The sequence below is a fragment of the Halichoerus grypus genome, chromosome 12 (assembly GCF_964656455.1).
Source record: "Halichoerus grypus chromosome 12, mHalGry1.hap1.1, whole genome shotgun sequence".
NCBI classification, from domain to species: domain Eukaryota; kingdom Metazoa; phylum Chordata; class Mammalia; order Carnivora; family Phocidae; genus Halichoerus; species Halichoerus grypus.
The window spans coordinates 80,477,825-80,492,030 of record NC_135723.1 but is presented as its reverse complement, the minus strand read 5'-3'; the positions used below and the strand labels follow the sequence as shown (position 1 = coordinate 80,492,030).

At 34.3% G+C, this 14,206-nt stretch overlaps 1 protein-coding gene across 7 annotated transcripts in view; it reads left to right on the top strand.

Annotated features, from left to right (window-relative positions):
- POT1 (protection of telomeres 1) overlaps positions 1-14,206 on the top strand; it is an 82,249-nt gene that overhangs the window by 28,068 nt on the left and 39,975 nt on the right. For all 7 annotated transcript variants that reach the window (XM_036120484.2, XM_036120483.2, XM_078059526.1 and 4 more), the window contains exon 7: positions 924-1,038. In XM_036120484.2, coding sequence (XP_035976377.2) covers positions 924-1,038 — 115 coding nt within the window. The remainder of the gene's footprint in view (positions 1-923; positions 1,039-14,206) is intronic.

The window sequence follows — 14,206 nt, the reverse complement described above, 5'->3', positions numbered from 1 at the left end:
GTTGGTTGTTCATGAATTAACAAGTACATTACATGGATGACCATAATGGTTAGTGTCATCGAGCTGTGCTGGCCTGCCGCATTCATCTGTACATTAGGGACATAACTTTAATGTCTTGGATCTAGTTATTTGTCAGCTGAGCACGTATCTTTCTTTTCTGTCCCATATGCTGACCATTATTTTTCTTCCATCATTTATGAGCTACAACTTTTTTTATATTGAGGTTTGATAAGATTTCTAAGCACTGCCTTTCTTATATTTGAACTAAAGTATCAGCTTCCTTGAAAAAGCCAATTAACTCATTTTGATTTGATTTTTAAAGTTTTAACTCGTAGTGTGGTAGGTAGTAACCTTATTTCCAGTTGTGGGTGGGATGGATGGGTGATGGGGCCAGATATGTGAACCCTTTTAAGGATTGTTTGACTAATATGCAGATATGTCCGTGTAAATCACTTTCCCCTTTCTTTCCAAACTTATGTACAATTATTTCAGATAATTTTTCTTTTCTATTTTTACCATTTTTAATGTATATACCATTTACAATCAAAACCTGGCTTTTTAGGCCTAAGTAAAATCTTTATAGTAATATAGGGAGAAAAAAAAGAAATATATACCACAAATTTTGAAGGGATATTACTTAAAGTTAAAATCCAGAACCAAAATCTCTTAAATTGCATTTCTTAGAATTGTGTACAAATTACATAATTTATCATCAGAATTCTTTCTAAGAAAACCTGGTTGGTTTGTATAGTATTCTTTATAAGCTCTGCATTTCCTTTTTTTTTCAGGCTATATCCTCTTTTTAGAAACTTAAAAGGAAAAAAATGCAATTAGATTGGTTGTTAATTTAAAAATTTAATCATAAAATTATTCTAAAATGTAAATACTTAGTATTGATGTATTCACTGTCTTCTCTTTCTTAGGTTCCAGCAACACATTATATATATACACCCCTGAATCAACTTAAGGGTGGTACAATTGTCAATGTCTATGGTGTTGTGAAGTTCTTTAAGCCTCCATATCTAAGCAAAGGAACTGGTAGGTATTAAAATTGGTGAAGATTTTAATGGGCTGAAACTGCTTTATTGGTTTCAGAAACATAGCTCCTTCAATACTGTTAAGTCTTAGAAGCTCAGTTCTGATTTATTTATTTTTAAAAAGATTTATTTATTAGAGAGAGAGAGCGCATGCACGTGCATGGTTGCAGGTGAGTTGGGGGAGGGGTTGTAGAGAGAGAGGGAGAGAGGGAAAATCCTCAAGCAGATTCCCTGCTGAGCACAGAGCCCAATGTGGGGCTCTTTCCCAGGACCCTGGGATCATGATCTGAGCCAAAATTTGGAGTCAGCCGTGTAAGTGACGAGCCACCCAGGTGCCCCTCAGTTCTGATTTATAATTGCCAAACAACATGGATGCATATTTTTTGGCCATTTTCATCTATAAAATAAGTGTCATCTTTAGATTCCGAAGCCTAAATTAAGAAAAGGATGCTAAACTGCAACATGACAGCATATGAAAATATGAAATAGGCTAGAAAAGGTAAATATATAGACAAATATAGAATATTTTAATACTATAATGGTGGTATATAAATCACTTTTAATTCTGGTATAGAACTTAAAAAAGATGAAAGTATAAAAAATAACTACCTGTGAACATGTTAATGAATACACAGTATAAAAAGATACAAATTATAACATTAATAGCAAAGTGTATGTGAGGAAGAGTAGAAGTATAGTTTTTATATATAATATTTATCAGCTTAAAATAGGTTATTATAACTTTAAGATGTTTTATGTAAACTCCATGGTAACCACAAAGAAAATACCTACAGAAGATACACAAAAGGAAATGAGAAAGGAATCAGAGTATGTCACTACATAAAAAAAAATCAGGGAAGGACGAAGGAGGACAAAAGTGCTAAAAGACAGAAAACAATTAGCACAATGGCAGTAGTAAGTCCTTTCCTATCAATAATTACTTCAAATGTAAAAAAATTAAGCACCTCAGTCAAAAGGCATAGTACTTTGGTTGTTTTTAAAGATAAATTAAGATATAACCTACTAATTCTGTATAATAATAAAAGCTTTTAGATACTGACATAGAAAAGAATCAAAAAAATGAATTTCAGTTTTCAGAGAGTTAATATAGTAAACAGACCATATACCTTTACCTTGGTTTAATTCAGTTCAACTAAATTTAAGTTATTAATCTATTTAATCTAACCTGAAACAGCATTTGTAAAAGCACCATTATGTATGTATCATCAAGAAAAGCTCTGCCAATTAAGTTATGATTCACTGTCAATTTTAAGATGTAGCCATATTTTTTTTTTTAAAGAGTTTATTTATTTATTTGACAGAGACAGCGAGAGAGGGAACACAAGCAGGGGGAGTGGGAGAGGGAGAAGCAGGTTTCCCGCAGAGCAGGGAACCCGATGCGGGGCTCGATCCCAGGACTCTGGGATCATGACCTGAGCTGAAGGCAGACGCTTAACGACTGAGCCACCCAGGCGCTCTAGATGTAGCCATATTTTAGAGATGTTAAAAACGCAAAACAGTGTTGTTGATGAAATTCTGTCTTTATCTACTGCATGCCTACTGCGTGTAGTTTACCTACTACAACAAAGATGTTCTCATTGAGTTTATATTTTAAAAAATACTTTTATTAAATTATATATATATAAATTTTATTATTGTGGAGTGAACTCGAAGTATACTCTTTAGTGGGAGGTGAGGGGAACATCTTATTTTCATGTAGTCAGAGGATTTTGTTAATGCAGAATGTGAAGACTTACTCTATGAAAGTGACTGTGTGAAGACTGAAATCCAGAGAAATTTGAAATAGGTGGTAACTAAGTCTGAAGGCTGCAGAGGGATGTTTTATTGAAAACTCTGGTGATTTCTGTTTTAGCAGAAAGGGAATGTTAAACAGTAAGGTTGAAGCAGAGAAGTTATTGTTTATTTCTCAAATATTTTCATTTGACTTTTTCCTACAGTCTACATTCTCCACGCTATCATACTGTTCAACATATATTTGCATACTTTCATCTTGGTGGTTTGTTTGCATCATCAGGTTTATTGTCTCCTGAATCTTAATATTCTGTAGATTTGCTATAAAGGTGTGATCACTATGATCCTCTTCCAGTTGTGAGTGTTATCTTGTGGCTCTCATTGGCCTGCTGAATTTAGGAATAAGCTACATTACTGCCAATTATTTCTACCTGACTTGGTAGAAGATAGAATTTAAAAACTTTCTGCGCTTGATATGTCACTAATTCTTGTCACCGAAAGTTTTTACTAATCAGCAAGTGTATTCAAAAATAACAAATGATAGTAGTATAGAATAAAATGATAGCTGTTTTTAAAACATTGATGACTCAATTTTAATTTTAAATTGTCTTAGCATAATCATGTTTTCTTCTGACAATGTTATTAAATCATGTGTCTATAATGAAAGCCTTGGGGAACTATAATTTTTATTACATATTCAGATGTATTTTATATCTCTATCAGATATGTGTAGTTGGATCCAGTCCCTTAATAAAAAAATTCATGAGTAGTAATAAACCATCTGTTATTACAATGATGATATGTTTCTCTACTTCTTCTGAGATACTAAATTAAAATGAAGATCATCAATTTTATCACAAATTCATTGAAACTCTAAAGTATATTTTAAAATATAGTGAGATGTCTTTACTGCTAGCAAGACGGTAAAGTTTTAAAATTATCTATTACATAACTTTAGTTACACTTTTTATTTCTACTGATAGAACTCATCCTTCAACATCTGTAGGAGAGTCAGACAAATAGCTCTTTTCGTGTTGAGGAAGGGATCAACTTCATTAGTATTACTACTGAGATGTACCAGAATAAATGTACAGGAACAATCCACAGCTGTGCCTTTTTTGTATTACATAAAGCAGTATTATTTTGCAAATATGGGACCAAATCTTAAATATTACATCCAGCTGTACATAAGTAGTTATATGGAGGAAAATTACCTTTATGCAGCTCAAATTTAGGTAAATGGAAAGAAGTCTATTCTGCTCTATATCATTAGCTAGAATTTTTTCACTAAAATTTATTTTATAAATTTTTAATTCAGTGCCACTGAGGCTATTTGGTACACTCTAGCATTTGTACTTCTTGACTAAAATTTTTCTGGAAGACTTTCCTCTTCATACTAGTAGTGATTACATATGACCTGTAGCATGCTGCTGTCTTATTTCTGGTAGCAAATGCTTATTTCCCAGGTTTTATATTCAGTCTTGGGAGAGTTGTAGCTTTTTATTATAGAAGTCCTATCAGTCCTGTTGTTAAAAGGACAATATAGATAGTTACATTCTTATTCAATTGTGATAAGATTCATCATGAAAACCGAGAATTTCTCAAAAATTATGGAAACAATATTCAGTAAAAGATCATTGTATCATCAAAATTGATTTTGATAATGATTCATCAGGGGTACATAATATGTCCTCTTTTATGTAGGAAGACAAGGTCATTGCTGCCTTAGGATTTTGAGATTTTATAGCAATTATCTTTGAAAGCCTCACATTTACTTATGCTTCAGAGAGCTGGCTAGACAGAGTTAGGTACGTAAGTTTTTTGCCTTACACAGGTAACATTGATATTTTTTTAGTTAATGCCTATTAAGTTTAATTTTAGCTTTGTCTCAGATTTTAAGAAATAGCCTACCATTTTTTTAAGCTTGAGACACATTTACTCTGTTCTTATTGTCTGTTCTTGCTAAGTAAGATAATAGACTTAATAGTATGTGGGTCGTGCTTGCTTGTTATTAATATCATAATGCCTGCTTGCTCTATGAGCAAATGGGAGGAGTAGAGGGAACCCTGTTTGTGCTTACTTTTCTAATATTTGAGTCCAGAGGAAGGGAGAGGATAGCCAAAATATTTTTGTCATTTTTTGACTGTCCACCTCTATCTCTCCCCCTCCACTTTCTTTTTCTTTCCTCAAACTCTGGGACCCTACAGGTCTCAGTCTTTTGGTGCCACATAATGTGGCATATCGCCTGTGGCTCCCTAGCTAACCTCAGGAATGCGTTATGTTCCAAAATTATTTGGTTTTCATACCTGCCTCCCATTAAAATTCTCCATTTTTGGAAAGCAGTTTGATTAAACTTGAACAATTTTGGATGTTACAATGTTTCAAGAAGCAGATCTATCTCTTGCTGGTCATTATCTTATAAAAGGATACCTATTTTAGCCACAAACTGAGCATTATAATCAAATTTCTTAGAGCAGTATCCAAAACATTGGACTTTTGAGAGACCCTATGTATTTTGTTTTCTTTTAGTTCTTGGGATAGGGCCCTAGGAGTTTTTCTTTTCCTTGTCTGTAGAACATCCCAGCTAACTCTAGAACGCTATTTTTGGTTGTGTAAAAATATTTTCACTTAGGAGAATGATTTGATGTATATACATTAATGTCATGTAGCATTATTGTTTGATTATTTTGTTTTGTATGAGTAATATTGGTTGCATATTAAATGATTATATAGTGTCTTTTAATTTTTTATTTTATTTTTTATTTTTTTATTTTTTAAAGATTTTATTTATTTATTTGATAGAGAGAGACACAGCGAGAGAGGGAACACAAGCAGGGGGAGCGGGAGAGGGAGAAGCAGGCTTCCCGCTGAGCAGGGAGCCCGATGCGGGGCTCGATCCCAGGACCCTGGGATCATGACCTGAGCCGAAGGCAGACGCTTAACGACTGAGCCACCCAGGCGCCCCAGTGTCTTTTAATTTTTTAAAGTGTAACAAACTCCATATTCCACATTAAAAAGAATTTATTAATTACTGAATAATTCATAACTCATTGGTGTTCTATAAGATCCAGGACACTTCTGAATCATCGAAGAGAGATTAAAGCATCTAGTATGATGTAAAATTACATGTATGTTGAATTATATTTTTTATATTTTAAAATTGGTAATGCATCTTTGGAAGTTTTTTGGTTTGGGTTTTGGTTTGGGGTTTTTTTAGATTTTATTTAAATTCAAGTTAGTTAACATATAGTATGTATTATTAGTTTCAGGGGTAGAATTTAGTGATTCATCAGTTGCATAGAACATCCAGTGCTTATTACATCAAGTATCTTCCTTAATGCCCATCATCCAATTACCCCATCTTCTCACACTCCTCCTTCCAGCAACCCTCAGTTTGTTCTCTATAGTTAAGAGTCTTTTATGGTTTGCCTGCTTCTCTATTTTTTTTTTTCCCCTTCCTTCCTCTATGTTCACCTGTTTTGTTTCTTAAATTCCACATATGATTGAACTCTTATGGTATTTGTCTTTCTCTGATTGACTTATTTTGCTTAGCATAATATACTCTAGCTCCATCCACATTGTTGCAAATGGCAAGATTTCATTCTTTTTGATGGCTGAGCAGTATTCTATTGTGTGTGTGTGTGTGTGTGTGTGTGTGTACATATACATACTGCTGCTTTCTTCGTCAGTTGATGGACATGTGGGCTCTTTCCCTAATTTAGTTATTGCTGATGCTGCTATAAACATCAGAGTGCATGTATCCCTTCAAATCACTATTTTTGTATCCTTTGGTTAAATATCTAGTAGTGCAGTTGCTAGGTTGTAGGGTAGCTCTATTTTCAGCTTTTTGAGGAACTTCCATACTGTTTTCCAGAGTGGCTGCACCAGTTTGCATTCCCACCAACAGTGTAAACGTGTTCCCCTTTCTCCGCATCCCCGCCAACATCTGTCGTTTCCTGACTTGTTAATTTTAGTCACCCTGACTGGTGGGAGGTGGTATCTCATTGAGGTTTTGATTTGGATTTCCCTGATGATGAGTGATGTTAGGCATTTTTTCATGTGTCTGTTAGCCATCTGTATGTCTTCTTTGGAGAAATGTCTGTTCAGGTCTTCTGTCCATTTCTTGACTGGATTTTTTGTTTTTTTGGTGTGGAGTTTGATAAGTTCTTTATAGATTTTGGATACTAGCCCTTTATCAGATAGGTCATTTGCAAATATCTTCTCCCATTCCATAGGTTGCCTTTTAGTTTTATTGATTGTTTCCTTTGCTGTACAGAAGGTTTTATCTTGATGAAGTGTCCCAATAGTTCAGTTTTGTTTTTGTTTTGCTTTAAAATAAATAAATAAATAAATAAATATAGTTTTGTTTTTTCATTCACTTATTTGCTCATTTATTCAACAAACATTTATTAAGTACTTTTTATATGCCAGGTATTATACTAGAGTGGGAAATGCAAAGATATCTAAGTCACTTTCTACACTCAAGGAATGTTTAAGACAGATAATAATTACAATACAATGATTATAATAGTTCATGATTTAATTTAGTCTTTCCTCAATTTTTTAGTCTTTCCTCAATTTATAAGACTCCACTTTTATTTCTCCACTTGTTGGCTATATAAGATAGACTCTTCATTGTAAAACATACCATCCTTTTGAGTTTATTAAAGTTGAACAATGGATTTACCTATTCTAAAGGATGGAGGTTGTGGATTGGGCAGGCATGGAGTTTTCCATTTCCCAAGAGCTGAAAAATTAAGTCTAGTTGAGTGAGGTAAGACTCTTCGCAAGTGCTTGGCTATCTTTCAGGAATGGGAAGACATCTAGGGGGCATTGTTAGTTATTACTTATCTCTTTAAGGCCTTGGAGAGGTGAGCTAAGCCTCTCTTCATTACTATTTCCTGCTGTTTTGTCCATGCCAATAAGAAGTTGGTTTCCACTTGGAAAAGGAAGGTGGAGAAAGATCTTTCTTCCCCTCTCACTGAACTTTTGTATTGCTTGCTTGCTTATATTCAGGAATGACTGTGATGAAGCTTGAGGTCTCCATCTGGCTTTCAGTTCATATCCTAGGACTGACTCTGTCCTTTATGACCTTTTCCTCTAAGAAATTATTAGCCTGCTAATTTAGAAAATCACCCTTATGTTTCATTAGTTTATAATTTGAATTGCTTTAATGGAGCATAAAAATCAGTACCGTTTCCTCATTCTTTCTTAAAACTTAGGTTACATGCTTTTATTCATTCAATTAAACGATTTCTTTGCCAGCCTTGTATAGCATTGTACTGGACTTAGTTGTTGTCCATAGTGATAAAGTGATAGACTCTCAGAGAGTTTATCGTGAGGGAGATGAGGAAGACCTAAATTTAATCAACTGGCTAAGGCACTGTTGTATGCTATAGCTTAAGAAATAAGCAGAGTGCTTTGGGAGTGAGAATGGAGAGATTAATGCCAACAGGGGGAAGTCTTCTAAGAGAAACTGCATTTAAGCTGAACTTTTGAGGATAAATTGGGTGTTGATAGATGAGGAAGAAGAGGCCAACATTCCAGACTTTGGAATTGCAGCAACAGTTGTCAGACTTTTATAATGAAAATGTGAACTTTTCAATTTGAAAAGCTAACTGCTGAAGAAGTTGACTTAAATATAATTTTAAGTAATGGAATGTCTGCAGGATATTGATGCATAATTTTATGCTCTTGTAGCAGTCTTTTTCAAGGATCATTATTAAAGACTTAGGATACTTTGTGGTGTACACTTTGTTTATATTCTAGACCATAATTTAAAAAGTATTTTTTGTATTTATGGTTTCTATATAGGGTAAAACTGATTTTTTAACATATATGTAATCAGTAACCTTATTTATATGATAGAACTATAATATAGTTGGCAGTTGGTCTTTGAAAGATGTACTCAGAATTATTACAGGTAAAATGTTTTAAGCAGCTATCAATGGAATGCTTTGCTACATTACTTCTCAGGTCAAAGGGATTCTAGTAATATTTAGGTTCACAAAAATTACTTTCAAATTACAAATTGTGTTGATTTCCATCTGCATTTTTAAGTTCTTCTATTTCAGTTTACTACTTTTCCACCACTTTACACATCATGATTGAGGAAATCAAAATATATTCTCTTTTTCAGTTTGGTTGTCTTTTTCAGCAATTTCTGGAAGCTTCTCAGGTATTAATGATATTAGTCTCTTTTTTGTCATAACTGTTAAGATGCTTTTCCCAGTACTTTAGTTTTAGTGCTGATGGTCTTTGAAATACAAATGTTTAACCTACAATTTGGAGTCATAATTTTGTTTAGAAAGGCTTTTACCCATTCAATACAAGATCTGAAAAGTAGTGGTCTATATTTTCTTAAAATTCTTTTATATTTTTAAAAACAGATATTGCATATATTGCCTGGAATTTTGTTTTGTATGTAGTGCAAAATGATCTTTTTGTTGGCAGCCCACTTGTTTCAAAATAATTTATTAAATAATGCGATGTATAAGTCACGTATAATATATATACCTGTATATAAAGATCTATGGAGCAACACTTAACAGAGAGCCTGAGATGAATTTTCTTCTCCCAGTATGTGACCCTGTGATAGTTCTCCTTAATTAAGAGGAGGACTGTTCAGATGTCCAATTTTTAATCATTAGAGTATTTGCTACAATCTCCACATGAACTTTTTAGAGATATAATAATGCAGTCCTATTGTTAAGCTCAGTTTTTTAGTTCTTCATTTATCATTTCAGTATTTTTTAAGACTTACAGGAATATGTTGCATGCATCTGCAATATTCATACTAATTTGCTTTCTGTCTCTGTCCCCTTCTGGATACTTCATATAGAGACTCATACAGCATGTGGCCTTTACTTCTGGCTTCTTTCACTTAACATAATGATTTTGAGTTTCATTCATGTTGTAGCATGTATTCATTTTTATTGCTGAATATCAATATACTTTTATAGTTATTTAACAAATTATTCTAATTGTTTGTCTTTCTTATTTTTAATATAAACTCTGTGAAGATAGAGATCATTGCTAAGTATTACTATAAATCCTTATACCTAGGAATACCATTTACTGTGGTTGCTCAGTACGTGGAGTAAAATGTAAAACTCCAGAATAACATTTATGAACTCAGAGAATATCAGCCTACATGCCTATCTATTCTGTGGGTTTTTTTTTTTTTAAAGATCTATTTATTTATTTATTTGAGAGACAGAGAGAGAATGTGAGCGCAAGTGTGGGGAGGGGCAGAGGGAGAGATCTTTAAGCAGACTCCCCTCTGAGCGCGGAGTTGGATGTGCGGCTCGATCTCAGAACCCATGAGATCATGACTGGAGCCAAAATCACGAGTCAGACATTTAACTGACTCAGCCATGCAGGCACCCCTCTATTTGTGCTTAATCTGTATGTGTATATATATGTATATGTATATATATGTATGTGTGTGTGTGTTAATATGTATATCTCTAGCATAATTATGCTTTCTTCTCTTTTCCTTCCTTTCATTACCTTTTTAAATATAATTAAAACATGAGGGGAAATCTATATAATTTCACACCAGCATAATAAAGCGAGTGCTACTATATGTAGTAAAGTTTCCTTGTAAAATTAGTAAGATTGTAGTATATAATATTGCCTTGATTCAGTGATTTGCTGTCATAACTTTTACTTGGGTGTTTCAGTAATAAACTTTTATACAAATGGAAACTTACTGAAATACTGATTGGTTTATAAATAGTGCTATAGTAGATAACAAGGAGGTGAAACAACTTTCATGGAGGAATTTTTTTATGGATTGTATAATTTATACATGCATGCTTCTTTGATTAGATGAATTACCAGCTTTCCCTTATAAAACTCCAAGGCAATTTACACTTAATCATGCTGATGAAATTAGGTGAATTACTCAAGATTGCAGAATATAGGACTTAATTTATCATTTGTTATTTTTTCCAGATTTATATCAGGTTACATGAAGTTAAGAGTTAAAGTAAATACTATGTCAGCAGTTTACATATGAAGTCTTACTCTAAAGTCAAGACTTGACAAGCTTAAATATCTATTTTAATATCTTAAAATATGTTTTAAGTAATTTATATTTATTTTTATATTACATTAGCACCTAAATGTACTATTTTGGTAGATAAGGTGAGAATACTGATTTATGAAAGTTCTTTCTACTCTTCATGCCTTTCCTGCTGGTGTTAGCTATCAAGAAAATGGACTATTATCTTTTAGTTTTGTAATTTCATTATTAAAATATGAAGTTGTAAGTTGTAATTTCACAAGTTGTTTTTCCTCCATTTGGGAATGAGTTAAAATGAGGCATTGGGAAAGAAAGTATCTTTATTATTTTATGTAGCCATTTTTGATGGATTATTTATTTGGTAAGACACTTCACTTCCTTGAAGCAGTAAAATAAAACATTTAGCAGTTTGCCTCGTTAGTACTTGTTAAAATAGGTAGCTTGGTTTCTGGTCATGAATCATGCTAATTGAAAGAACCTGAAAGCTATTTAATATTTCATTTAGATTGTTATTTGTTTTTGTTATTGAGAGCAAATTATTGGACAGATTTTTTTTTTTAAGATTTTATTTATTTATTTGAGAGAGAGGGAGCCTGCATCTGTGAGTGGGAGGGGGGGCGGCGCAGAGGGAGAGTATCCCAAGCATACTTCCTGCTGAGCACAGATCCTGACCTAGGGCTCAATCTCAAGACCCCAAGATCACGATCTGAGCCAAAATCAAGAGTTGGACGCAACCAGGTGCCCCTGGACAGGTTTTTTTTTTTTTTTTAAATGCCCTTGTTTTCTTGAATCTGAATTTTTGTTTTCTTCTTTCTTTGTTAATAAAATCTTATTATATTAAAGGATTTGAACTCATGGTGAGTCTCTTTGGCTTAAACTTGCTAAAAGTCGTGGATGATACTTTCAAAAGAGAAAATATAAGCCAAGAGAAAAAGAGTAAGGAACAGGGATTTAGCATGTGATGGCTCAGATAAATGGTGTACAAATATGCTCCATGTAAGGAGATGCCATTTGCATCCACATAGAGTCACTTACATGAAAACATGCAAGTGTGGCGATTTCAGGCTTGTCAGTCAAGTCCTGATGCAGCTGGGGAATGCTCTCTTCTACACAAATCTGGACAGCACATGGAGCCGTCATATTTACCCACTCAGAATTCCAAGCAGGCACTTACTTGGCACACACATACCTCTTATGATGCTCTTTGGGCATCCCCTGAGGTTGCTTTTGTCTCTCGGCAGTCCATTCCCACCCCATCTCTGAACCTGACACAGACTTTAACCACCCTAACTCTGAATGTGACATAGATACTCCCGGGGGAATGGGGAAGGGGAAGGGCCTGGAGAAGGGAAGGAATGTGTGCCTTGCAAGTGGCTTATGTGTCCTTCTTTCTGCTGGTTTTTAAGAAAAGGCCAGAACGAAGATACATGTGTGTGTGCAGCCAAGACTGCTACTCTCTCGGGCTCAGTAAACTTCCTCTGGAAAGCTCTTCAGGTTGTGCAGTATTTCTATTTGAAAAAGGAGAGGCTTTTTCTAATTTGCAGGAAAGCACAGCAAAAGCTAGCAGTGGCCCTATAAAGACCCTGTAGATAGTGAACCTATTCTCAGGGTCCCCTGGTGTTCTTTGCAGTCCACCAAGTCATTTTTTGGAAACAAAAACAAGATACAGGAATATAGATGATTAAGATTCCATAATGCATCGTAGACTTATATAGAATGGTACAATAGAGCCATATGATAATTGCAAAAAAAAAATGTGTCATTCTGTTAAAAATAAGTAAAATTGATCTTTGATAGTTTGTAAGACTGCTAAGAGAAAAAAAAAATGTCGTGAAACAGTACTCCTCCCAAATAGAGCTACTGAAAAAGGAAACTCAATATAAATTTGGTTCCAGTGGATCCTGCTGATGTATTAAGAAATGAGAATGTAATATTATTTACTCTTTGAAGATGCTTACCAAGGTTTTGATTTTAAGTTTTTTTTAATGTTCTCTAAATTATTTCCCCTTCCTCACAGAATCAGATTTCTTTTCCTCCCTCCTTCCTTCACCCCCCCTTCCTCCCTTTCCCCTCCCATTCCTTTTTCCCTATCCTTCCACTCCTGCTCTCTTCTGCTCCACCTCTTTCTCTCCCATCCACTTTCCATTTTCCTCCTTCCTTCCTTCCTGCCTTCCAGTTTTGCTCTATATCTGGTGATTGTTTACTGTCTTTATATTTAAAAATGTAGGTATGGTTTATTTTAGGTTATAGACTCTCATCTTGTTTGCTTGTATATAAGTACTTTGTTTTTCCATACTTTTTGAATTACTACAGCTTTGTAGTACATCTTGAAGTCTGAGATTGTGATACCTCCAGCTTTGTGCTTTTTCAAGATTGTTTTTCCTATTTGATCTCCTTCTTGAATGGGAAATCTGAGAGACAAATAGAATTTTCATAGGGCACGTTGATTGACAGTGTCACTGTATGGTGGGTGAAAAGAGACCAGCCCATCTGGCTGTAGGCCCCCTATTGTGATAATGCAGAGGGATTTATTCTGGGTGGTAACCCCACACTGGAAGCCTTAGCACTTCCTGGTTAATCAGTGAAATGTCCTTGGAAATAGCATGTGGTCCTGGAAGTGGTTGGTTTAAATACTCTGCCTCCCAACCTGAAATCATTTTCCTGGGCAGTAGAGGTCAGGATGGATGGTTATTGAAACAGTTGTTTTATGTGTAAACTTTTAATTAACCTTGATTTTGACTCTACTTTTCACTGCCACCCTTAATCCCAGTGACTCCCATCTTCATTGTAGCTACTTTATACTATCTTCTGGATTGTCTCCCCTGTTCATTTTATCCCTAACCCTTTGTTTTCCCATCTTCCCGAAACATATTGCTGTCTTCTCCCCTGCTCCTTCACTCCCCTCTCCTCTCTTCCTTCACTGTTCTGGGTTTATGCTTTTCTATCTTGATGTTGTAATTACTAGGGTACTGAGTAGGACTGGAAGTCAACACATTTTCTCAGTGTGCAGCTTTCTGAAACATGCATATCAAAAGGCAGTATCTGTTACAGTTTTTACTACCACCAGTATTTGAAATTTTCATTTTTATAGCATCCCAACTATTACATTTTTTTTGCCAGCTAAAGTGTATATGTTTCTGGTTCTAATGTGTAATCATCTATAAGAAACTAGCAAATCCTCATTTTTTCTTTTGAGTTTGTTGTTAATATAATTTTCTAGGAATTGTTTGTTCCTTTGAATTTCATTGGCACTGTGAAGTCCTGGGTTTTATAAGCAGTTTTCCTAGAATCTTTATGTAGTATATAGACTCTTCATCACATTTGCTTCAACCATCTTCTAGTCTTTGTTTTCACCCTAATTTTAATTATGTTCATTTTATAAATTATA